Below are 25,428 nucleotides of genomic sequence, written 5' to 3' on the forward strand. Positions count from 1 at the left end.
AAAATAGAGTGTAGCCATAACTCTTAAATGAATGGTTGTTGTTGAAGCATTACTTAAACATAGACTTTTCTAATTAGTTGAATGGGAGACTTGCTTGTGATTGAAATTATTTTGAGAGGCAAATTGTTTTTCCTGACAATAAGCTGATCATCACATGAGAATAAAGATTACTTGTTAAAGCAAGCTGTTATTTCATTAAAAAGAAACAGGACAATGCACAGAAAATCTGCATTAGCAGAGTGATGGTTCGGGTCAGGCTCTCTGGGTGAGTAAACAGATTCTACACAGAATCTGGCCCAGCTCACTGGGGTGTCCTTAGACAAAATCACTAGAGCGTGTGCCACAGGGAGAAAGGAGGGCAAATGACTACAGGGTCTGGCTCAGAGCAAGAGAAACCTTTACCCATCATTAGGGTCAGTCTAATGCATTTATTCTATTTTATTATCTCAAAATAACAGAGCCCAGTTTAAAGCCTCAGCTGAGACATTGCTGACATCATTATTTAAGGCTCTTCTATTTAAAAGTTCTCAGTTTGGAAAGGTGGATTTGGAATGTTTTATGATTAATGATCCCTTTTGGTCAAGTTTTCTGATAACATACAGGTTGGTATATATTTCCTCTGGAGTTTCTTAGTATATTGATAAAAGTCTTATGAGTTCATTGGTGACAATCATCAAGAAATATGACACTGGTGTTCCTCTGGAAGGTCGCTCTGGCATCAAATCCTACACAGCAGTGTTCTTCCCTATAAAATTAATAGCTTAGTGGCATTCTGTAAGTACCAAGTAGCTGATACTGTTGACGAAAAATGTGTCTTCTTGTCTGAGTGAGGATGGGCTTTCAGGTGAAAAGAGCTTTAAAGCCTCATATTGTCTCAATCTTCACAGCAATGGGGAACTGACATTTTTGGGGGAGGTTTCAGATGAAGAAATAGGCTCAAGAATATTGTAACTCATATGACATGACAAAACTAGCAAGTAGACAAGGAAAGATTCACATCTGGTGATTTTTTTTCATACATTTTTCTTGTCTAATTACTAAGATAAAAATTAAGTACTTGAGAAAGACATCAAGAAGGAAGGAAGATACATTTGTTTTATCTGTCTCTAGAGCACACTCTTTTTCTCATGTCAGTCATATCAATATATAGTCTTTGTTCTTTTAATGAAATAGACTGAATTAAATTGTTTTCCATTTCACACATCATGTTGCATAAAATTACAGACATAAGCAATTCCTTTATGATCGATTGTAAGATATACAAATTACTTCTAATGTCAACTATTAAAAACAGCCCTGCTTTAAACAAACCTGAATATGCAAAAACTAATGGTCACACTTACCTGATTAAAATTTTAGAGACAGAATTGTTGATGAAAGACTACTGTCAAATCGTATCCAAAATACACCCACCAGAAATGAAAGCCCAGGTGCCTATATCTACCATCTACTCAAAATCATTTTTAAGAAAATTTGACATTCTCTTGGGAGAAAATCTTTGCAAGTGAATCGACTGAAAAGGGATTAATCTCCAAAGTTTATAAACACCTTCTGCAGCTCCATACCAAAAAACAAGACTATCAAAAAATGGGCAGAAGATCTAAACAGACAGTTCTCCAAAGAAGACATATGGATGGCCAAGAAACACATGAAAAGATGTTCAACATCACTCATTGTTAGAGAGATGCAAATCAAAACCACTCTGAGGTACCACCTTACACCAGCCAGAATGGCCATCATCCAAAAGTCTACAAACAATACGTGCTAGAGAGGGTGTGGAGAAAAGGAACCCTACTACACTGTTAGTGGGATTGTAAATTGGTGCAACCACTGTCGAAAGCAGTATGGAGATGCCTCAGAAAACTAAACATAGAACTACCATTTGATCCAGCAATCCCACTCCTGGGCATCTACCCAGAGAAAACCACAACTCGCAAAGACACATGTACTCCGATGTTCATTGCAGCACTATTTACAATAGCCAAGACCTGGAACAACCTAAATGTCCATCGACAGAGGAGTAGATCAAGAAGAGGTGGTACATATACACAATGGAATATTACTCAGCCATTAAAAAGAACAAAATATCGGCATTTTTAGCAACATGGATGGACCTAGAAACTATCTGCTAAGTGAAGTCAGCTGTACAATGAGACACCAACATCCAATGCTTTCACTGACATGTGGAATCTGAAAAAAAGGATAGATGGAACTTTGCAGAACAGATGCTGACTCACAGATATTGAAAAACTTATGGTCTCTGGAGGAGACAGTTTGGGGGGTGGGGGGATGTGCCTGGGCTGTGGGATGGAAATCCTGTGAAATCAGATTGTTGTTATGATCATTATACAACTACAGATGTGATAAATTCATTTGAGTAATAAAAAATTTAAAAAAAAGAAAATTTGACATTCTCATAACTGAAAATGATGCACCTATCCTTGTTGTCATAATACATGCTTCTGAGGATGAAGATCTTTTCATATTTTTGGGGCCATTTTTAAGTACTTTTATGTACAATTTTCTTACAGTAATGTAGTTTGTTTATTCTGTAATTGAGTGTCATCCTTGCTTTTTTCCTTCATTTTCAAGTATCTCTTTGTATATTAAGGATGTTAATTCCATGTCTGGCATATTTATTGTATTTTATTCCAGCTGGAATTGTCTATTTTGCTATTCAAGGGAACGTTTTTTACCCAGTCGTAAAATATGAGCGTCTCTCCCATTATTTTTGTTTATGTTTCTTTCAGAGCCATGTCCTTTCCATCACTCTCAGCTTAATCATCCAAAGACCAATCTGATATTTGCTTTGAAAGATAACGTAAGTGCAGTTTACCTTGCCTTTCGAGCTTGAATTTCCCAAAGTCCTTCCCATGTATGTCACCTTGAAAAGTAAATCCTGCTCTTTCAAATCCAGATGATACCTGACATGGGTAAAAAGGAAGAAAACATGCAGAACAAGGACTAACAACAGCCTCCTCCTTTATCACAATAGAAATATTATTTCTCCTACTTAGATAGTAAAGGTTAATTTTTAAAAACATTGTCATTTCTTTTTCTTTTTCTTTTTTTTCTTTTGGTCTTTTTAGGGCTGCACATATGGCATCTGGAGGTTCCCAGGCTAGGGGTCGAGTCAGAACTGCAGGTGCCAGCCTACACCACAGCCACAGCAACTCCAGGTCTGAGCCTCGTCTGCAACCTACACCACAGCTCACAGCAACACCAGATTCTTAACCCACTGAGCAAGGCCAGGGATTGAACCTGCATTCTCATGGATACTAGTTGGGCTCATTATCCTAAGCCACATGGGAACTACATTAATAAAAAAAAAAATTGTCATTTGAGTGACCTATTTACAGTTAGAAATGGAAAAATATAGACATGAATTTCAACGAACAGAATATAAATTCTTACTCTCTCATTTTTATCTCAAAAATAATAGCAACTTGGACAACACATTTCACAGGTTAAGTGTCCTTTGTAAAGGGAGACACAGGAATGAATCACCTCAGAACCTACACAATGTAAAACTCACTATATCACAAGCACTGTCTCTTGAAAGTCATGTAAGGCTGTTTACCCCAAATTAGGTATTGAGTTAGAGCATGAATTGCAAAGAAGAATCTGAAGGGGGAGCTTTCGTCTCCCTTTATCTGGAGAGCCCTGCTTTAGAGCTTTCAGGGCGAGTCCCAGGGACCAGGGAAGACTTTGGCCCCACTCTGATGGGGTTTGGAGCTAAGCTCTCCTCATGTCTCTGGCAGGACAGCCTGTTGGCTCCTGGCCAATTTCTTCCTAATTTTCAGAGACCAGTGTCTTGTGTCATAGAATGAGGGGTTGACATGGCTGGGCTGTTAAAAGGAGGGCCTGTGATTTTTCCAGGGGCAAACACAACCCAATCCTCTGGAGAGAAAACCCGCTGGCACCCCCACCTCTGCACAGACGTGATGTGCAGCCCTCATGGGCAGTACTCACATAACCGTCCAGTCCCCAGTTGTCATTTTCAAAGTTGCTGACAAAAATATCCACTGGGCCTTTAATCTGAAAGGCCTTCAGGATTAAGTGGGCCTCCTCCTTCTTGTAAACACCTGGGAAGGGAGCCGTGGGTTACTCTTACGTGGTGGTAACACAGGCATGTGAGTCATTTGAATTGGAACATGGTGCAGAGATGAGAAAGGTCTTAAATTACAGGAGTAATATTTTTATAGTGACACTGTTGCTTCAATACTTCTTTTTTCCTTAAAATCACTTCTCATGAAAGACTCTGTCTTTCTTGAATAGGTATAATCTGCTTCACTAATTTCAACATCTGTATCCCACAGAAAGAGTAAAAGTGATGTGCATTCAGTTATATTAATTTTTTAATCCAGCATTTTTATTCATATGTTTCTCACTTCTGAGGACAGGCAGATGTAGAAAAAAAAAGATCATAATCAGGGGATTAATCTACTATGATGAAGTAAATAAGCTGCAAAGACAAATCATACAGCACAGAGAATAAAGCCAGTATATTATAACAAGTTTAAATGAAGGATCATCCATAAAAACATTGAATCACTAGAAAAATAATGTCTGTGATCAAGAAAGCTGTATTGAAAACACATGTGGAGAGGTTGTACAAAATCATCATAAAATTTCAGTTTGGAAAACGTATTTCTAAATCAGTATAAAAAAGAGAAAGACCATGACATCAACCCCGAATATGGCCTCTTATACTGGTGTGTTCCACCTGTTCAGATGGTGAACACAGTGTGAAGACGTCCATGCATTGCCTGCGAGACGTTGGGTGTGACGTGATGAGCCATTGCCACCTGCCAGCTCCTTCTGAGATCCCTGCTTAGTGACATCCCCCAGGGGCCCTGGGGTGTGACAGTGTGATGGGGGGCGGTTTATAGCTTCAGCTTGTTCCCCACCCAGAGGAGGAAATAAATAAATACATAAGTAGACATGCAGATATTAAACAAACAACCATGAACCCAAATGTCTCCTGCGCAAAGAAGACGGGTTCCAGGGAAAACCACACTGTTGGATTCAATGAAGATGGAAGTTAATTCCAAGTCCCACTGAAGAGCAAACCTCTACCGTCTGGGGAGGAGGCTCCACTGGCCAGGCCCACAGGATGGAAGGGGACCCGCTGACCAGAAGGACACCCTAAGACCTGTTCCCACCATAGCAGCCCTGTGTCTTTGGTATCTAGTTTCACATCTAAAACTCTGAATCCCACTCTGCAAATTCTGTCAGGATAAAATACATATTTATGAGGTTTGGTGGTGAGTAAATAACAGCACTACAGAACATGGGTGTCCATAAATGTTCACTTCCCTTCTTCCCCACCCTCCTCCCTGATCAAGAGCACATGACCCAGCTGGGACAGCTCCTGATCCACCACTTTCCCCAAACTAAACCAAACCAAACCAGAGGTTTCCCTACACTGATCCACTAAGATCAGCTGCATCAACATCACACTGGAGCATTTACTTTGGAAAAAAAAATCCAAAATCCATGAAGAGAAATATCATCCAATGAGCCTCAGAAACTGAATGTTTTACAAAGTCTTAGTTTACTTTGACACAGGCCTAGATTAGAGAAACTGGTCTAACTCATTTATATGTTCACAAGGTCTTGGTCCAAAGCAATTTCTGGACCCCTAGACCATGAATTCATAAATAGGTACCTGTTAAAAATCTATGCATATGAATTATTTTGCTTTTCCTAAATCCATAGTACCTGCACCATTTTAAAATGTTTTCCTATCCAAGGAAGCAGGAAAGTGAGATGTGAGGAGTAGGGAAGGATCTTGGCCTGTATCATACTTTCTAGAGATGAATCGTGTATTTGTCTAGAGACCAGTGAGAGTGTGGGTACCTTGTGGGGGCCCCTGGGTGTTCAGAACTAGGGCTGGCGCTTGTGGGTAACTCAGAGTCTGACCCCTTTAGGAGTTAGTCTATAAAAAGGACACATAGTTGTAGTAAGTGAGGTCAATTATAAGAAACAAAAAACACTAGATTCAGCCATAAAAGTGATTCTGGCTGAGAGTGTAGCCTCAAGATTCCTTTAAAAAAAAAAAAAAAAAAACTGCACCAGTAGCACGTGGAAGTTCCTGGGACAGGAATCGAACCCACACCACAGCAGCAACCAGAGCCACAGCAGTGACAATGCTGGATCCTTAACCTGCTGCCACCAGGGAACTCCTCTAACAGCTGGATGCTGATTGCAGAGCTCAAATCTTACCTCTGATTCCACTTCAGAAGGCACTTAATTTTCCTGGTGTCTCTCTTTTTTTAACCATTAAAAACATGTGTCTAATAAGAATATTTACATCACAAGATTGATGTAAGAACTAAAAGGACAATATATATAAAACACTTGAAATAGTGTGTGGCATATTATGCATCAAAGCTGTTGTTTTATTAATGGAGATATGTCAATAAACACTCACCAGGACAAATGAGTTAAAGAAAAAGTGAGATTGTCAAAGAATGAATTTTGGAGACATGAATATCTGGACATAAATCTTACAGCTTTTATTATTCCTTCCTTCCTCTCTCTCTTTTTTTCTTTCTTTTTTTGCTTTTTAGGGCCCCACCTGCAGCATATGAAAGTTCCTAGACTAGGGGTGAATTAGAGCTGTAGTTGCCGGCCTATGCCATAGCCACAGCAATGTAGATCTGAACCGCATCTGTGACCTACACCACAGCTCACTGCAATGCTGGATCCTTAACCCACTGAACAAAGCCAGGGATCAAACCTGCATTCTCATGGTTCCTCGTCAGGTTTGTTAGCCACTGAACCATGATGGGAGCTCCCTAAATCTTACATCTTTGACTTAATATGTAAAGTGTAATACACAAATTAGTTCACTTTTCTGTACTGGTCTTGTGATCTTTAAAATGAGAAAAGAATACCAGCCTATGGTGGTTACTGACATGAGCCAGTGAAGTGTAGCAGGTGCAAAGTCAAGGTAACTTAATAAGCACTTAATGTGTGAACCTCCCCCTCTGCAATAAGTGAAGGGTCCACTTCTCGCATCCCCAAGTAGTGAACCCCTCAGGGCCTACCTGTCAACTTCAGCTCCCCCTGGGAGGCTTCAACGAAGGTCGCATTCACCTTGCTGCTCGTTGCATTGAACCAGTCAACAGTTAGGGTGGCAGGCTGTCTTTTCCCTAAATATTCATAATATCCCTTCCACACTGAATGGATGAAAAACACATCTGAAGGAACTGTGGGGGAAAAACAGGACTGTGAGCACACACAGAACCATTACATTTAGTTGTTTTACCACACAGAAGGCATAATGTTCAGTAAGGCATCACAAAGGGGACAGTGGTGAAGACAGAGATGGCCTCTCTGGGTGTCCCTTCATAGCAGGTGCAAACGTCAGATGACCTGCGCAGGGGGTGACTGTGAGATGCAGATACATATCTGACACTCGGCTGGAGAAACTGCAGATGCCCACGCACACCTGTTTCTCCAGACCTGCCAAGGCCGGGTGTGCAGTGATCTGGGGCGCCGACACTGGGCAGATTTGGTCGTGCTTCACAAATATGTTAAACTGACCTGCAAAGTCACTGCTGAGAGTTCCCTGAATCTCCCAATCTGCTTACTTTGGAAAGACTTAGAGGCTCAGAAGAGCTGACACTTATCATCTGCTAGGACTCTCCTGTCCTCACAAAGCCTGCATTTCCAAGCACCACTTTGACTGCATAGACCCAGTTAAGAAGACAAAGATGTTTTATTTCCCCAGGTCCTTATTTTATAAGTAGGCCCAATCTCTTCTGTCATCTATGCTCTTCTACTTTAATCTCCTTATGAAAAATGGTGCTGTATTGGTAAAAAAAAGTTAGATTAAATGATGTCAAACAGCATCTTTTAAGGTCAGAAGTATAAAAGGCCAAAAGGCTTCTTAAAACATTACAGGTCATCTGGGATAGGGATTCTTGCAAAGATTATTGAGATAGACTCTCTTTTCACTGGATACAAAAAAATAAACTTATTTTTCACATGTCTGCTAATATGTTTAAAATCCTGCTCTTTTACAATATTGATATAAAATTTTACAGAGTAATTGATGTAAATCTACATCAAGGATTCCACTAAGTTTCTCTTTGCTTTTTGTCTCACGATGTGTATATACTGTTTAAGTAGACAAGACCCACAGTGAGTAGAACTGGTCAAACAGATTGTGTGACTTCCCCGGCAGAAATACACATCTCCTAAACAGGATTTTTAGCAAATCCCCTTAGAGCAGCGAAAGATAAGGACCATGAACAGGGTGCCCGTTTATGCTTCTCTTTTCTTCCAGTTGGAAAACCCTAGAAAACCTCTCCTAGCAGCAGAAGAGCTGAAGACAGAAAGGCATCCCTCACCATGGTTCTGGGCGGGCCCATCTCCCTAACAATAATCATTTTCAAACTTAAGTTTAGGTTTGAAATGGAGATACCGACACAGGACCTGACACAGCTGCCTGCTGATAACTGATGTTGAACAGGACCACGCCCAGCAGCAGCATCACCGAAGCCCACTTCAATCAACAAGCCCCAAATGGCTTCATTCTCCTTTTCCAAAATAAATAGCCTTTAGAGTGATGTCAAGATCATTTTCCCTAATTAGAAAGCATTCACTCAAGAAGCCGTGGGTGCACCTGTGCTGGCCGGACCCTGAGGTTACCCCTGCTGGGGTGTCAGGGTGGGTCCTGCCTGGCCAGGCAGAGGGAGGCAACATCAGGGTCTGCCAAGTGGCTGGTTTGTGTTCAGCTGTTACCAGGGGGAATGCGGAAGATGATCTTTTGGGTAACCCTGTCCATTGGCCTGTTGCTGGTAGTTTGCAGTATAATGTAAGTGCCCAACGCTGAGGGGCCCTAGAATGGGCAGCTTCACGAAGAGCCCTGTGCAGTTAGCGGTTCCCTTCAGAGAGGATGGGATAGGGGACATGGAGGGCAGTATCTGCGGATTCAAAGGGAGCATGCAGACATGGCACTGTCTACAACAAAAATAAGCAAACAAAACCAGAACAGACACACCATCACCACCACAGACTGAGTTTCCTTCCACTGAAGTAAGTGTTGCCTGGATAGAGCAATGATTTGTAACATTTACAGAGAATAGTCCAGAAAGATTTTTTTTTAAAGGTAGATCGGTGTATTCCTAGTGTACACTGGATGAATTTTTTTTTTTGGTCTTTTGTCTTTTTAGGGCTGCACTGGCTGCACGTGGAGGTTCCCAGGCCAGAAGTCTAATCCGAGCTACAGCTGCTAGCCTACGCCAGAGCCACAGCAATGCCAGATCCAAGCCACGTCTGTGACCTACACCACAGCTCATGGCAACACCAGATCCTTAACCCACTGAGCGAGGCCAGGGATCGAACCTGCAACCTCATGGTTCCTAGCCTGATTGTTTTTGCTGTGCCACGACAGGAACTCCTGGATGAATCCTTTTAAACATGTTGAAATATTTTCCCTCATCTAAGAATTAAATGCATAACAACACTGCGACTTAACAATAGCATTTCAAATTCTCTTCCCACGTTGGATTTTAGAACAGAGCTTTATGTCTAAGAAACCAGTGTTAAAACCTGAATAAGGAAGACATTAGGAAAGGGACCTTATATATTTATAAATGTTTTCTGTTTCTGTTAAATTTTTTTTAAAGTTTGACTTAAATTCTAATTGGAGGATGCACTGAATAGTTTAAATATTCTCTAAATGTATAACGCAGATATAATATGCCATGTGATTTGGAAGAATGAACATCTTCATCAGGAAATAAAACTGTGCCTTGCCCATTTGCTATACTGTGCATTAAGCAAGGTACCACACACAACTAAAAGCCATAATTAACATTTTAGGAGGCAGAGGATGCTTGATTTATGGAGGTACTTGGGGGAAAATGGAGCCCCGCATTTGAACGGCTCAAATTAACAGTTTATGCTGTTGTAAAGTGTCCTTTACTTTAGTTTCCTCATTTAAAGGAAAAAAATCACAACCCTCTTTATAAGGCTCTCCGTTATACCACATTCTGGTTCAATATTTGATGTCCATTTCTGCCTGCAAAATGCCTAAGGCACCTCTTAATAAAACAGCATGTGATAACGACAAAGGTTTTCCTTTGAAGTAAAGTATTGTTATTCCATTAACAAACCACTGTTATGAGAGAAATAGAAATCTGTGTAGGCTTGGTGTTTTAAATAATTGAAACATTAACTTGTTCGTGGACTAATGGAATCAGAAATTTGCATGTTAAAATCCGTTTCACTGCACAGAGTATAGTAGAGAACAAATCACTTTATTTGATTTAAATCTATAACTGTTCTGGTATACAAACCTGGAGTTTTAGTAACTGTTTCATTAACTTCTCTCACTCCTTTACCTACAAGTAAAAAGACAAATTATCACTTTCAAAAAACATTTATTTTTGAATAAGCTTGAAAAAATGTCAAATCGAAGCAATGTTCCTTTCTCCAGATTTCTTGAATGTACAAAATAGGAATATCTTATACAAATCCATTTTAAACCCCTATGTTCACAGCAGAATATCCTCGGCTTTTTGGGAGAACTGAGTTTAATCGTGGAAATCAATTTGGATCTAACGTGCATTTCCATTTAAGGTGTTACAACAGAGAGCCTTGTAAACGAGGGTTTTATACCCGTTTTCTCACTCCTCTTGGGATATACTGCCCCCAACTGAAAGGTAATATGCAGTACCACTAAGACTTCATAGTCTCTCTCAATTTCCAAGTCCCCATCCCAATCAATGAACTCACAAATTAACACTGAATAGCATCAAATTGTTTCCCTTGCAGACCCTAATTTGGTCTATCAACTTAGATTTAACTCATCATCTCTTAGCTTTTATAGTTTTGTATCAAACTACAAATGCTCACTTTTTTAAAGTGTGTGTTCTATTTCTGAGAGAGAGGGGCAAGGGAAAAGCCTAAAATGCCTTAATTCCTAATGTGAGAACTAGAAACAGGCTCCAGGAAACGAAGGCTGCAGTCACAGATTTTATCACACTCTTTAATTTCTGTTTATGTGGTGTGGTGCTCCCTGCTTATCTAAGTGAGGTTTGGTAGAGAACCTGAAAGGTTAGCTGCCATCTAATCTGACTCCGTTATTACTCTTATTTGCTAATACACAGATCTGGGGGTCATTAGTGCATCATTTCATGTTAATTGCTTTTGTAATTTTAAAAGTAGAACCAATGTCAAGAACACATAAACTTATATTCCACCATCAAATAGCTGTGGTCTTAAAAAACGAGTTTGTTTTATATATTCACCAATGTTTGGTGATATTTCCCATTTTCATTAAAATACACATTTTCCAAAAACACACTGTATATAATTTTCTTTTTAACTCATACTGTGTTTCTCTTTAGCTTAAAATAATTTGCAAATAATGAAATCTGTGTATCTTCTCAGCCTGGGCTGCCACTGCACCCAACACTGACTACACACACGTTCACACACACAGCTCACACACATTAAGCACGATTTCGTTGGGGTGAAGGACGTTACTTCCAAGATGCTGTCACCTATGGATTTTAAACCCGGACCCTAGTCTGATGGCCAGCTGACCCTTGACCCTGCTCCGTGGGGCCCACTTGTCTTCTCACCAGTGACTTACTTTTACAGACAGGTGACTTCCCCGTCCACTTCATATCTGCTTTACATGTCCTGTGCTCAGATCCGCCCGCAAGGAAGAATCCCGGATGGCAGGTGTACACTAAGGTGTAGCCAAAGGTGGGAGGTCAATGGCTCTCACATCCGCGTGGGCTGGCGTTTCCGGCTGTCGGCAGGCATGCGCTGAAACGGTACTTAGTCCATTAGGAAACATGGAAGTTTGTTCATTGTAGCCTTGGCGTATGTGTCTAAGGGATATAGCAAAACTTGGGAAATGCCTATCAAGTTAGTTTACTATTTACAACTATGAACTAGGAGATTTAAATATGTTAGTCTGCAGCTTTCAGCACAAGGAAGCCTGGGTGCTTGCCAGCTCTCTTTCTCTCCTCCCTTCCTTCCCTTCCCCTCTCCTTCTCTCTACCATCTATCATCTGTCTGTCTGTCTGTCTATCTATCTAATCTCCTCTACATATATGTGTGTAATTAATTATGTGCAGAAATGTAGAATATAAATCAGCTTTAAAATAAACAGATCACTTCTGACATACTGTTAAGACAAGGAAGATTTATATTTCCTTAAAACACCAGTCCTATAAACTAAACATGTACAGACTGATGTGTATTTTTAAATATGGTTTGATTTTTGTCTGATGGCAACTAGAAAATTCACTGTTCTGTTAAATGAATAATTAATTTTGGTCAAAATTTGATGTGTATTTGAAAAATCAATTGAAATGTAGATTTTAATTTCCTTTAAAATATAATCTAGGATTAAATAAGCTTGTAATGCTTAGATCTCAAATAACATCTTATTCTTTACAAAGTCCACATGTATGTCTCAAAAAAATGACTTGTCAGATTACTATTAAACAAGTTTCCATTATTAAAATCATGAATACCATCATTTTAAGTATCATAGTATTTTGCACTTCAGACCACTTCCAAAGCAATGAAGACTGATATTAGCAAGTTCCACACGCAGATACACACGTATGTGGCACGTATGCATAACACTCTAGATAATGTCTACATATGTAATGAGTAGAGATGAAATAAACCTACAGCCAATGATACTGATATACAAATGTACAAAAAAATCACACTTTAAATACTATTAAATTACCTTTCATGACTTTGTACTGTCTTTGTGCCTAGTCTAGTAAGAATTAGATCCTATGTGGCAGTAAATTGGTAAAGGATAAAAAATTGACTTACTAATCTTTCATACAACACTTCTCCCAATTCTCACGATAAAGTCGCAAAAATAAAACTTGATCCTAAGTGACTGTCTGAGTGATCGATACATATAGACTCCGGAAAGACCCCTGCTCATGTCCAGGTCTCCTGACCCAGTCATGGCTCTGCTACAGAGGTGAGCACAGTGGGAGAATGGCAGCACCACAGGCTTCCCGTCCCCCCCGCGGATGCTGCTCTCACGCTGGGCACTAATCTGGGATTCGGGGCATCTTCTCAGACTTGAGGGCCTCAGCATCACCGCGAGGCCTGGAAGCTCCAGCCTGGGTCCCTCCTCCCTCTCACCCTCCCTGGCCTCCAGGCCCTGGGATTCGGGGCTTGATAATTCACAGGAAGCCACACCCCAGGTAACACTGATGCTGCTGGTTCTGGGGACTCAAGCTTGGAGAAATGAGAATTAAAAACAACCCCACAGACAAAGCTAGATGGCCCCTCTTTCTGTCCCAGCCGCCAGAGAGGGGCAGAGTGCAACTCACGGAGGCACTCGGTCTGGGTGCCGCTCCAGGTTAGGTTCGCCAGGCAAGTCCGCGTCGTCGAACCTTGGACGTGGTAGCCTTTCCTGCACCGGAAAAACACCATGCTCCCCACCTGGAGAGGAGACCCGACACCTGTGTCAGGGCAGAACCAGCCATGCTGGAAGGCACTCCTGGGTCGGAGCTTGCCAGTGAGTTTTCACCTTCATGTCCTTAGTGTTTGAATCAGTGTGGACATCTAGTTCAGGTTAAGGCCTCATGCAAGAGGCGGGTTGCTGCACAGCATGTGAGAACTTTGATATGGTGAACTGTGATCACTTAAGACACAGTTCTTTGGGTAATGAAAGTATGCTTTTCCTTTTCATTTTGGCCTTACTCCCTTTATTTTATAATATGTTTTTCCACTACTCCTATTTTAAGCAATTGGTGTTGATGAGCAAATTACTTTAACACTTCTGGGACCCGGCTAACTCGCATTCTGTCAGAGAATCCTTCGAAACTCAATCTGTCCTTCTGGAGCTTCATGAACTGTTTGTTGGCCCCTGAACGCCTGAAGCAAACCTTTGACCTTCCACCAGCCTTTGACCATGCTGACCCCCACTTGACTATCAATACTTTGCTGAATGCCACTTCCTCTGGACATTCTTCCCTCATCTTCTAAGAACACACCACACGCTGCCTCCATGCACTTCCCCAGCATCAGATATGCATGGAGTCCCCTCTATGAGGTACATAGAGTTGTCCCTGTTTTGATAGTTAAAAGGAAATGTGGAAATTCTCTCTGGATGAAGTTTATTTGGGCAAGTATAACATGAATCAGATACAGTACATAAAAACATACATCTATGTTTAAGTATCCATTGCATTTTAACTTAGGGAAAACATGCTAAAGTAAAACCGGACTACCTCATATCCTCTTGAGCTATTCTGTATTCCAAAGTGTGGCGTTCCAGGATCTGGGCAGCTATTGTGAGCAGGATCTGAAATTCACAATTTTAAAGAGAGAGAAAGAGCCAGATATGGTTATTATAGGAATTCCAACACTTTTGATAAATGGTCTTACAAAATTCAGAAAATTGTGTTTTGATAAATGTGCAAGATGTTTTGTATGATAGTTAAAAATTAAATTGCTATTTTCATCATTTTCCAGACATCTTTTTTAGATATTAATCTTTAGTGTTTATCAGATGCTCAACTGCTCTGCATATTATTTTCTACATCAGAATAATCACATTCTTTTCCATTCCCTGGTTTAATTTTTTTTTCCTACTGACATGCTATATTGGTTGGTTAATGATATACTGTCTTCAATAATTATCTATCATGATCTTTTATTTTTTAAGGATTTAAGCACCATCTCCTTTGGTCATCTATTACATTATTCCAAATTCCTTCAGTTAGTTTTCCTCAAGATTTCAAGATGAGGAACATACTTAATGCTTCAAACTGAAGCACAGAGTAGACCAGCAGTGATATTTTTCCAAAAAATGTAGGACCTCAGCAATCACTGAGCACTGCTACTTTGCTAATGGTTGATCTCCCGCTGCTAGTGGGAAAACAAAATAGATAAAGTTAGGCTTTCAAGGGAAACCAACCTATCACAGGGAAGCAAAAAAATTTTTTTAGTTTTTCAGAAATAGTTACAGGAAAGCAATAGTTTAAATCAAATGAAAGTAAACATTAATTAGAAAAATCAATGCTTCAGTGAAACTATTTCTAACACTGTATTTTAAGTAGATGTCATTTAATTTCTTAGAAAGCCACCAAGGATACACATCCTGCATTGTTTACTACTGTCTGCAGAGCCAGCTCAGTAAAGCTGGGGGCGGGGCGCAACAAGAAGCCAGCCACCAGTCTGAGTCTGAGGGAGGCGGCATGGAGAAAACTGCTCTGAACAGAGAATGAAGGATTCTGGATCCTGTACCACTGCCAGAGCGACTGTGGACAGTATCATTTCTACCTGAACCCTTTCTATGAGATGGAGACTTAATCTGAAAATGAGGAGTTGGGTCAGACAGAAAGTCCCTTCTGACTTGTGAGTTTCACTTTTGCGTTCCAAGGTCAAAGGGCGTGAGTGTCCTGTGGTATTTCTACCACGGCCACCAGTGCAGAGGGTTGGTGGGGACCAACCGGGCGAGGGGAGAGGAGCATGGAAGGGGCACAGTAAAGCCCTGGTGGGGTGTCTTTCTGGGGCCAGCCATTTCCAGGATGGCAATGATGGCATCTTCATCAGAGTGATCTCTCCCCAAAGGATGCAGGTGTCAATGGAGGCAGACAGGACATCAGGTCAAGGGAGCATGGGCCAGGAGCTATTTTTGCCCAGTTTGCATGATTTAACCGTGGTTTCCCAGCAGTGTAGCTGATGGGCTCTTACACAGAACATCACCCAGGAGAATGTTAGCTGTGTGCCTGCTGGTGAGCCAACTGCAGAAGCCCCATCCCAGATGCCCAGAGAGAGGGCATCTCAGCACATTACCAATGCAGGTGGGCTGGATGCCACTCCATGTGCCGTCAGCTTGGCAGGTCCTTCGTGATGATCCCACTAGGAGGAAGGGAGATCTACACTGGAAGAAGACTTCAGACTTATAGGTGAAGCTTCTGCCACTGAGCCGCCCCTCAGCAGGGGTGCCTGGGTCTCCACAGAACACAGCTATTGAAAACAACCAAGAGGCCCCTCAATATTCAGTCCCTGGATTAGGTTAACCTATTACACCTGTTTACCACGTGCTGTTAAATCTTTAGGTGTCCCAATTAAACTGCTAATGATGAAGAGGACGTATTACTGCCCTCCCCACCCCCACCAGCAGAGTCTCAAATTGGAGTTTCTGTCTATTGTAATACAGCCATAAACTGCGCAGAGCTCACCCGAGGGTGCGCGCTGGGGGAGGGTCTGCAAAGGGGACCTGGAGGACTTACGCAGGCACTGGGGGGCCTCTCCTTTCCACACCCCACGCCCTTCACAGGAGAGGATGGCGGGGTGCGACAGCTGGAAGCCGTCCACACAGCTGTAGCTGATGCTGGCGCCCCAGCGGAAGTCTGTTCCTTCCACCTTCCCGTTTGGAACCGGAGGAGGATGGCTGCACATGACAGCTGTTTCCAGGGAACAAAGGGAATTAGACCTTGTAGAGTTCCCACCACAGCCATGATGCCCCAATGACTCACATTTTAATTATCCTGCCTCACAAATGACATCCACAAAGGGCTGGATTTTTTAATAGAAGAATTCTGGAGGAGGACAGTAAGTCAAAATAATAAAACTCTTTTTTAATATTTCTTCATTAATTTAGATCAAGTACATAAAAGCAAAGCGCAGTCAAAACATATCACACCGTAAAAGAAAGTGGTATTAAACATGACATTCTTAATATGTTCCAGATCAAGAGAGAAAGAAAGACTGTTACTCAATTTATGTCTCTTTATGATGGTTCCAGGGACAAAGCAAATCAGCACATAGTCCTAGGACATGAGTACAAACTTTGAGTTTGCATATGCAGATGGCAAAATTTCTCTTGCTAACTGTATTTTTTTTCTTTATAGAAGGATAGCATGTAGGAAGTTCCCATTATGGCTCAGTGGTAACAAACCCAACTAGTGTCCATGAAGATGCAGGTTTGATCCCTAGACTCACTCAGTGAGTTAAGGATCCAGTGTTGCCATGCATTGTGGTATACGTTGCAGATGTGGCTCAGATCCTACATTGCTGTGGCTGTAGGATCTGTACAGGGCAGCAGCTGCAACTCTAACTTGACCCCTAGCCTGGGAACTTCCATATGCTGTGAGTATGGTCCTATAAAGCAAAAAAAAAATAGCATATAATTTCCAAAAGACAGTCTGCTGATCCACTTGGTGAAGAATGAAAAGCCAGAAGCTTCTGTGAGATACCACTGGGCAGTGTTTTATGACAGTCTTGGATATAGAGCCAGAATGTGGTTCCAAGAAGAACCCCTGGCTGATGCTGCCCTCAAATGCCCCCTTTGCCCCTCTCAGCATTTGACTAAAATGCATTGCCTCCAGACCTTCCCTGAAGACCCAGCTGTTCCCTGGGTTTTTCTGGTGGAGGAGGCTTGACGATCAATGACAGCTCAGGCAGCAGAAGGCAGCAGGAGACAAGACTCACTTATGTGCTCCCACCTGCACTTGCTCAGGTGTGCCCACATATTCTGGCATGAGAAACCTGCAGTCACAGAACCACATACCCAAGCAGAGGGTGGAACTGGGCCCTTCTCTTGCCCATCAACCTTGTGTCCATCTATCCCTTCACTCTTCAACTATTTCTGGAGAATCCATAAAGTTGGGAAAACGCACTTCTAGACAGAAGGGATGTCAAGTGACAAGGCCCCCAGGTGAGAACAGAGGAGGAAGACAGCCAGGGGGCAAAAAGTTCAGGACAAGAGAGAGGGTCTGCAAGGGCCTGGGTGGCCATGGAATTATCTTGAAGCCACTGGACACTGAAAAGAGGGACAGAGGTCTACAGAAACACGTATGAAGCCCCAGAGAACAGACATGCTATGGACAGTGTCATCAGCTCATGACTAGAACATGCCAACACGACTGTGTAGGTTACAGTCAACAATTATGCAGTACCTGCTGCATAACAGCACAGCAGTAATCACTGCAGACGGAAAGAGGGATGGAAGAAAGTGAGAGCCTCACACTCTGCTGGGAGAACAGGGTGCTCCAAGACCAATCCATGCCAGGAGGGGGAAGCAGCACCCTCAGGTGCCCAGGTCTCACCTGAACCTCCCCACAAGCTCTGTCTACACAGACCTACTGAAGACAGCACCTTCCTCCTCAAGGCTGCTGCTCCAGCTCACACCTCACAGTTTTTATGTCTCCCTCTCTCCCTCTGTCTATAAAGAGGAAGGCATCACTTTTTATATCCATCACTGCCAGCTTCAAAGTCTCCCCTCTTCCTCCCCTGGGCCAGCTGGTTAGGGAGCCACAGGCTCTGTCGCTCTCCTTGGTGCTGAAGTGTTGGAGCCACAGGAACCCAGCCCTTGCATAGTGCACCCAGTGCCCCTGCTCAGGAATGTCCACTGGACACACCATAAACCTTCCCAGGCCATCTCCATACTGTGCAGCATCAGAAGCGTACAAAACACTGAGAGTCTCTGTGTCTTCTGATGCTTAGCTTCTCTCTCTAACCTGACTCCAAATTCCTGTAACCATAGCTTCCATCATATCTGCCACTAGACTGGACACAGCTGGGGAAACATGTTCCCCAGGAGCCAGCAGAGCCCTGGGGCTCACAGCACAGACTGTGGAGGGAGCGTGACTGTGTCTGAACCCTGATGTCTCCACATCCTGATCTGTAGTCCTGAGCCATTTACTGAAATTCTCTGTGAGTCAGTCTCCCATCTGTGAAACTGAGACTAAAGTAGTAAGCAAATGAAGTGATTACATATTTGTGAATGAGTTTACAAGAATGCCTAGCATGTAGTAGGTCTACACAAATGCTTGTGAAATGAAAACCAACATAATCCAATAAAGACTTTCTATACGTGTGGGAAAACCAAAATGAGGCAGGACACCAACCTTTGCAGGTAGGTTTGCTGTGATTCCACGTACTGTCTTTAGTACAGCGGATCGTGGGGGATGTGACAGGCTCCATGAGGTAGCCAGGGTTACACTGGTAGCTAACAGTCTTATTGAAGGTGAAATCTGTTCCAAACTGAATGCCATTCGCCAGAGTACCTGGATCTCCACAGCTTATAACTAATAAGCAGAAAACAAAAAAGAATCAGAGAACATATTATTATCATGAAATAACTTATTCCTGATTTCTATTCAAGTTACTCTCCTTAAGCTGCTTTTCAGAGTGATTAAGCTGTGAATTATTATAGCCATGCCTCTGTTTGACAATTTTACTGGATGGCTGTAAGGAGGCTGCATGTTTGGAATTGAATACTTCCAGTCTTATGGTGGTTGGCTATGCAGATGACAGCTGACCTCCTTGTCCCGTACATAATTAGGCATGGTGAGGGGTCATACCACAAAGCCAAGGACGGAGACATGAGATCAGAGAACCACCTGTCCTATTTCCCTTCAGGCTAAATGGTCAACAGAGAGAACAAATGTTGACTTTTCTGGACCTCCATTTACAATATCTACCCCAACTGGCCATGCAAATCATTTTCAACCATAGAAACAAGAAAGTGAAGAAAAATCAAAAGTGCCTAATAAATGCTCATATGAAACTTATGTAAGATATGATGTAATCCTTTTTTCTCTACGGAAAAAAAGAAATCAACACAACACTTTATAAAATCAATTTTCTTTTCTCAGTGTGGTGGATGTCACAACCTTGCACTGGATTCTGGCATAATGCTGGCCACTCACTGGTACAGTCGGGGGCTGTGCCCGTCCAGGTGCCATTGGCTGTGCAGTGGCGCGTTGTCAGCCCCGAGGTCCTGTAGCCCTCCCAGCAGGCGTAGACCACGGAGCTGGAGAAAAGCACACCATCGCTGCTGACGATCATGCCATTGGTGGGCGTCCCTGGGTTCCCACAGGACACGGCTGGGGGGCAAAAGCATGACACAGAGATTCCATTACCAAATGACCAACCCAGAGGTCAAAGGCCATCAGGGTAACAGACTGCATATTCATTTAAAAAATCATAGGACATACATAGTGGGAAATGTTTCAAATATATTCCACTTTATGACTCACACAGGTCTTTAATTGATGAGTTACAAATGTGCAAGTTACATTTTGAAATGATTTTTTCAAAACAGATCAAAAGATGAGTTAAAGCCCTGAAAATTCAAATCCTCGGTACTTTGAAATTTAATATGATTATAACAAAAAAGAAAGTTATAGGATATTTTCAAGGACCTACATGATATTAACAACTCAGAAATGTCTTCATGCAATAACTGAATTTAAAAAAATCTTAGCAAACAGGTCTATTTTACATCTCCAGGATAATTCATTTTAAAAAGTAAGGGATGCCTGGGGAATATGACTGACTGCACTTAAACTGCTCTGTAAAGTGCTCTCCTCTATGTTCCCAAGTCTAAGGATGACTGTGCTAATCGGCTTTGGAATGGCTGCCCTTTCCAGCTCTCCAGATGACTGTAATGCCATGTACAGGCAGTGAGACCAAGCTAATGGGGGGCAGGGTAACAGATCTGTCTTGTGTGCTCCGTAGTCAGCAGCAAGGAAACTCAGCAGCCGCTGGGTGTATATAAGGTTTGTTGCCTGTTTTAGTTGAACTTACTCACCATAAAGATGGTTATTTCCCCCCATAGCACCCTCCAACAATAATACACAACAGGCAGACGTACAAAGAATGCGAATTTTAATAACAGGAATGTATCAGGAGTCCTCTTCTGAGAATGGCAAAAATATCTGACACTATCTTGCCATTTAGTTGTAACACTTTCAAATCTAGCCTTGACAAAGACACACTCTTCTTTAAAATATGGAAGAAAATAAATTGCAAAAATAAAAGCCACTAAAAAAAAAAAAAAAGCCGCTATAATTGAGCTTTAGAAATCCCTTATCATATTATGTTAAAAAAATGCACATATGCTCAGGTTGGACTAGATCTTGTTTCCTTTTTTTTTTTTAAGGGCCGCACTCACAGCATTCAGAAGTTCCTAGGGTAGGGGTCCTATAGAAGCTACAGCTGCCGGCCTACACCACAGCCACAGCAACACCAGATCCGAGACCTACACCACAGCTCAAGCAAATGCCAGATCCTTGACCCACTGAGAGAGGCCAGGGATCAAACCTGTGTCCTCATGGGTACTACTCAGGTTTCTTTCTGCTTTGCCACAACAGGAACTCCTCGATCTTGTTTGACAAGTAGAAAGCATACCTGCTAACATTTCTATACCTTTGCCCATATCAGACATAACTAATTACAATCTTTTTCCCTGATGAGGGTGGGTTTAGACTTGCAATCCCTTCTAACAAGATTGTTCAGTAGTTTCTTGGTTGGCATTTGAGATGAGATATAACCACCGATCCTGAAGTAGATGATACCTAGCATTGTCTGAAGCTCAAAAGTTCCTCAATGACAGTGACTAAATTAAAATTTCACATTGCAAAAATCCAAGATGTTGGCCTATTGAAGGCGATTACTCATCCATTCCATAAACACTCATTCATCATTTAGTATTCACAGTTCTTGTGTGTGTAGATGTGCGAATGCAAATCTCACATAGCAAAGAATTATACTGATCCAATTCATAGTTTAGCAAACCAACAGAAGACATTCATGTTATTTATTATATTTTATTTTAAGCATACCTGCTATTAAAATCTACATAGCCGTTTTCAAGAGTGACCTGTGAAAGACTAATACTGAAATAGAGCAGGTGACTCTTGAAACATATTCAGCTTAATTTACAGACAAATACATTGTCAGTAAAAGAATGTCCATCAATAATAATGAGATCCTAATGTTTATAAAGTCCCCTCAAATATTGTATTCTATAAAATCAAATTTATGGTTAACTTTTTTTCCTGACAAAGACACTTTCACTGATGGCTATGCCTATGAAAACAAGGGTCAGCTGTTAAGGTCAACATATCTGTTTTCATATCAATATCTTAATGTAATAAGATATAGAAGGACAGCCACTAAGGCAGAACAAGAGATTAAATTTAGAGTCACTAGAAGGAAACAAAATTTTTTTAAGATTACAAGTTAAAGTTTCTTTTTAAAAACATCTTTAAGGGAGTTCCCATCATGGCGCAGTGGCTAGCGGGTCCGACTAAGGACCATGAGGTTGCGGGTTTGATCCCTGGCCTTGCTCAGTGGGTTGGCGATCCGGCGTTGCCGTGAGCTGTGGTGTGGGTTGCAGACGCGGCTCGGATCCCGCGGTGCTGTGGCTCTGGTGTGGGCCAGTGGCTGCAGCTCCAATTCCACCCCTAGCCTGGGACCCTCCATATGCCGCGAGAGCAGCCCAAGAAATGGCAAAAAGACAAAAAAAAAAAAAATATTTAAGTACATTTGGTTAATGTGACCCCTTTTGATAAAAGATCATTTTCTTTTCTTGATTTGTAATCAAATAACATTATACTTATTCCAAATACACTTTATTGTTCACAAATATCAACATTATTCACTTAGCATGCTATGTTAGGAAATTGCTGTTAAACTGAATTAAACAGTTCCAGGTTTGAATCTCTGCTCATACAAATTAAATAAAGGTGAGTGATCAGTTCAAATTCTCAACATGCAGTGTCTTTACTGTAAAATGGGTATAATAAAGATAATTGCTCCTTGTTGTTGTAAGATTACACATACTAAGTGCAAAATGCCTGTAAATCATCTGGTGTATTAGTAATAGTAGTATGGCTATTTTCATTATCATCATTTTAATCACATGTCCATTACCTGAATACAAGGTAGACTTTATCATAATCTCATGGGAAAGAGGATTAAGAATTGGCTAACCCAACTAACCCCAAAGATGTAGCTATATTTGAGGAACTTCATGAACGAGCCTCTGATTAAAAGACTAGATTACTAACAACAACAAAAAACATGATTTAAAGTGATGAAAATATATTAGAAATTTAAGTTCTTTGATGTTTAAGAATTTTTAAGTATTTTTTCTCTTGTTATTCACGAACATTTCTTTTTGTAATTTATTGAAATGTCTATCATGATCTAATGTTTTTCGAAGATTCAGAGAAGGTAAATTCATCAGCAGGGAGGTGACTTTGGTTGGGGGATTAATATACATGGTCATGGCTAACCTTCGTGGCAATGAAAAAGTTGAGGAGAGCCCCATTTTCTACAGAAAATAACATGTGCCCCAAAGATATGAACCTATGAAACAAGTGAGAAAAAAAAAGGAGCAACAGATTCTCCAAAGTTTTAAGTGTCTGGGGAGGGGAGGTTAGTCATATATTCTACCCATCATTTGTTGTTTTAGCGAGTATAACATGTATTATTACTTATGCAACTTCTCATGATTTCTGTACAATTTGGAAGTAGCCAATTTTGTGAGATACTGCATATCTGAGAAATACTTTTAGCATTAAAACTTCTTAGTAACTCTACTTTCTGTACACGGATTATAAGGATTTTATAGGAACCCGTTGCATTTCTAACTTTTGATAACCTAAACATTATTTAAAAAGCACTTTGCATAGTCTAAGTAAGGTACTTCATGAAGTGAGTTCCAATTAAATTCTCCTGATTAAATAAATGAATTAATTATGTTTTGCTGGAATAGAACTCTAGTGTTGTATCCCAGCAACAAAGTGAGATTTTTATGGAAAACATTACTCATTCTTGACTGCCTTAATTTTTTCACCTTTTAAATTTGCAACACTAAAGTTCTCACAAACCTAATACAGAATGTGCAGTCCCTAGTGAGTGACCACCTTAAGAGGATAGAATGTTTCTAAGGGAGGTTTGTTGAGCTGTTGGGAGCTACATTTCCCTGCCAAGTTTGGTTAACTCTTAACCAATATGTTTTCAAATAATTTTCTGCACTATTTTCTCTCTCCTTTTTCTTCTATCACCCCACTGACAAGTATGTTAAACTGTTTGACATTATCCAGTAGGAACTTACTGTGCTGGGATATTTTATTCCATCTTTTTTCTGTTTTCAGATCAGACCGTTTTTGCTGCCCTGTCTCCAAGTTAACTGACCCATCTGGCCTTTCAAATCTGCTAAATTCATCCAGAAAACTTTTTATATCAGACAATGTATTTTGCAATCCCAGAGTTAACATTTGACTCTCTTTTATTATGTTCATTTCTCTGCTGAGATTCCCTATTTATGATTCAACTTAAAGTCTTGAACATATTTTTAAGTTTATTTAAATCCTTGTGTGTGATTTTCAACATTTGTATTATCTCAGGATCAGATTCTATTTCTATTTGCCTGTTTTGTTTGGTGGTTGGTTTGGTTAGCTAATTTGTTATGGGTCTTGTTCTTCTGAGTTGTGCCTATGTAGTAATTTTGTATCATATGCTGGACACTGTGAATGCAATACTGTATGGATTATGTCCTTCCATTAAAAGATGCTGGATTTTGTTCTGGTGGGCTTTTAAATCAGTTGTGGATCCTTTGGGTCTTGTCATCAGTTTTATTCTCTGTTGGCTGAGAGCTATTTAATCTCAGTCCTAGCATGATTTGCTCTCGGTTCCAGTGTATTCCCCTTATTCTGGGGAGTGGTGCCTATTTCAACACATGAGCTCTCTAGGCCTCCGTGAAATGTCCCCAGAGTACAGTAAGCTCTGACTGGCTGTGTCTCCAGCGTTTTCTTAAGTGTTTCTCAGTACAGTGTAACTTCTCAGATCACAGGTCTGCTCACCTCTAAGAAGATTTTCGCATCCCTGAGTCTCACCCGAGCTTGTCAGCCCAGCTCCCAGCTGAGTCACCCTGTGAATACCCACACAGGATTCCTGGGTCACCCATTTTCGGCTCCCCCTTTCCAGATCATTCACCTTTCTGCAAATTTCATTTTAGCAGCCTAGAACAATTTCTACTTCATCACCTCACCAAGCCACTGTACCAACTGGACTCCACTTCCCAGCTTTATAGCAAGAAACATACACAGAATGACAGGGGGATTATGGAGTTTACCTCATGTATCTACTTTCTCCTAAGGAACGGAGTCAGGCCCTGACCGATGTTTAATAACTAACATCTTTGCCTCATGTATCTTGCTGTTTTATAGCTGTTCTCAATAAGAAGGTGAACCTACTACCATTTAATATGGGATGGACTGAAGTGGAAATCCTAATTTTCATAACGTTGAAATACTTCTGGACCAAAAATTCACAGGTGTAATATTGAGAAAAGGTTAGATCAGGTGTAAATGTAGATTACAGAAGTCACTTATAACTTCGAGGTCCTATATTATAGAACAGAAAGCACTCTGGTTTTGGTGAGAAAGACATGCTATCATACAAATTTAATATTCAAATTTCTACAAGATGAAGGGAACTGAGAAAACTGGGTAAGAGAGTCTACTAATTTATAATTAGATACTTCAGTCAACAAAAACAGTATATATCTGCAATTCACAGCTGCAGGTGACATTTTTCCCACAATTATTCAGTTATATTTAATTTAAGTCAACTTCTTTAGGGCCTAATCTTAATTTGACACTA

At 41.0% G+C, this 25,428-nt stretch overlaps 1 protein-coding gene across 1 annotated transcript in view; it reads right to left on the minus strand.

Annotated features, from left to right (window-relative positions):
* The window catches only part of CSMD1 (CUB and Sushi multiple domains 1), a 1,882,041-nt gene that overhangs the window by 10,184 nt on the left and 1,846,429 nt on the right, over positions 1–25,428 (minus strand). The window contains 12 exon segments of the mRNA XM_021075826.1: positions 2,837–2,924; positions 3,973–4,085; positions 7,056–7,217; positions 10,317–10,361; positions 11,618–11,734; positions 11,737–11,796; positions 13,344–13,455; positions 14,247–14,320; positions 15,817–15,990; positions 16,257–16,430; positions 18,876–19,055; positions 19,680–19,856. Of these exon segments, the coding sequence (XP_020931485.1) occupies positions 2,837–2,924; positions 3,973–4,085; positions 7,056–7,217; positions 10,317–10,361; positions 11,618–11,734; positions 11,737–11,796; positions 13,344–13,455; positions 14,247–14,320; positions 15,817–15,990; positions 16,257–16,430; positions 18,876–19,055; positions 19,680–19,856 (1,476 nt within the window).

This window comes from Sus scrofa, chromosome 15 (genome assembly GCF_000003025.6).
Source record: "Sus scrofa isolate TJ Tabasco breed Duroc chromosome 15, Sscrofa11.1, whole genome shotgun sequence".
Lineage (NCBI taxonomy): Eukaryota > Metazoa > Chordata > Mammalia > Artiodactyla > Suidae > Sus > Sus scrofa.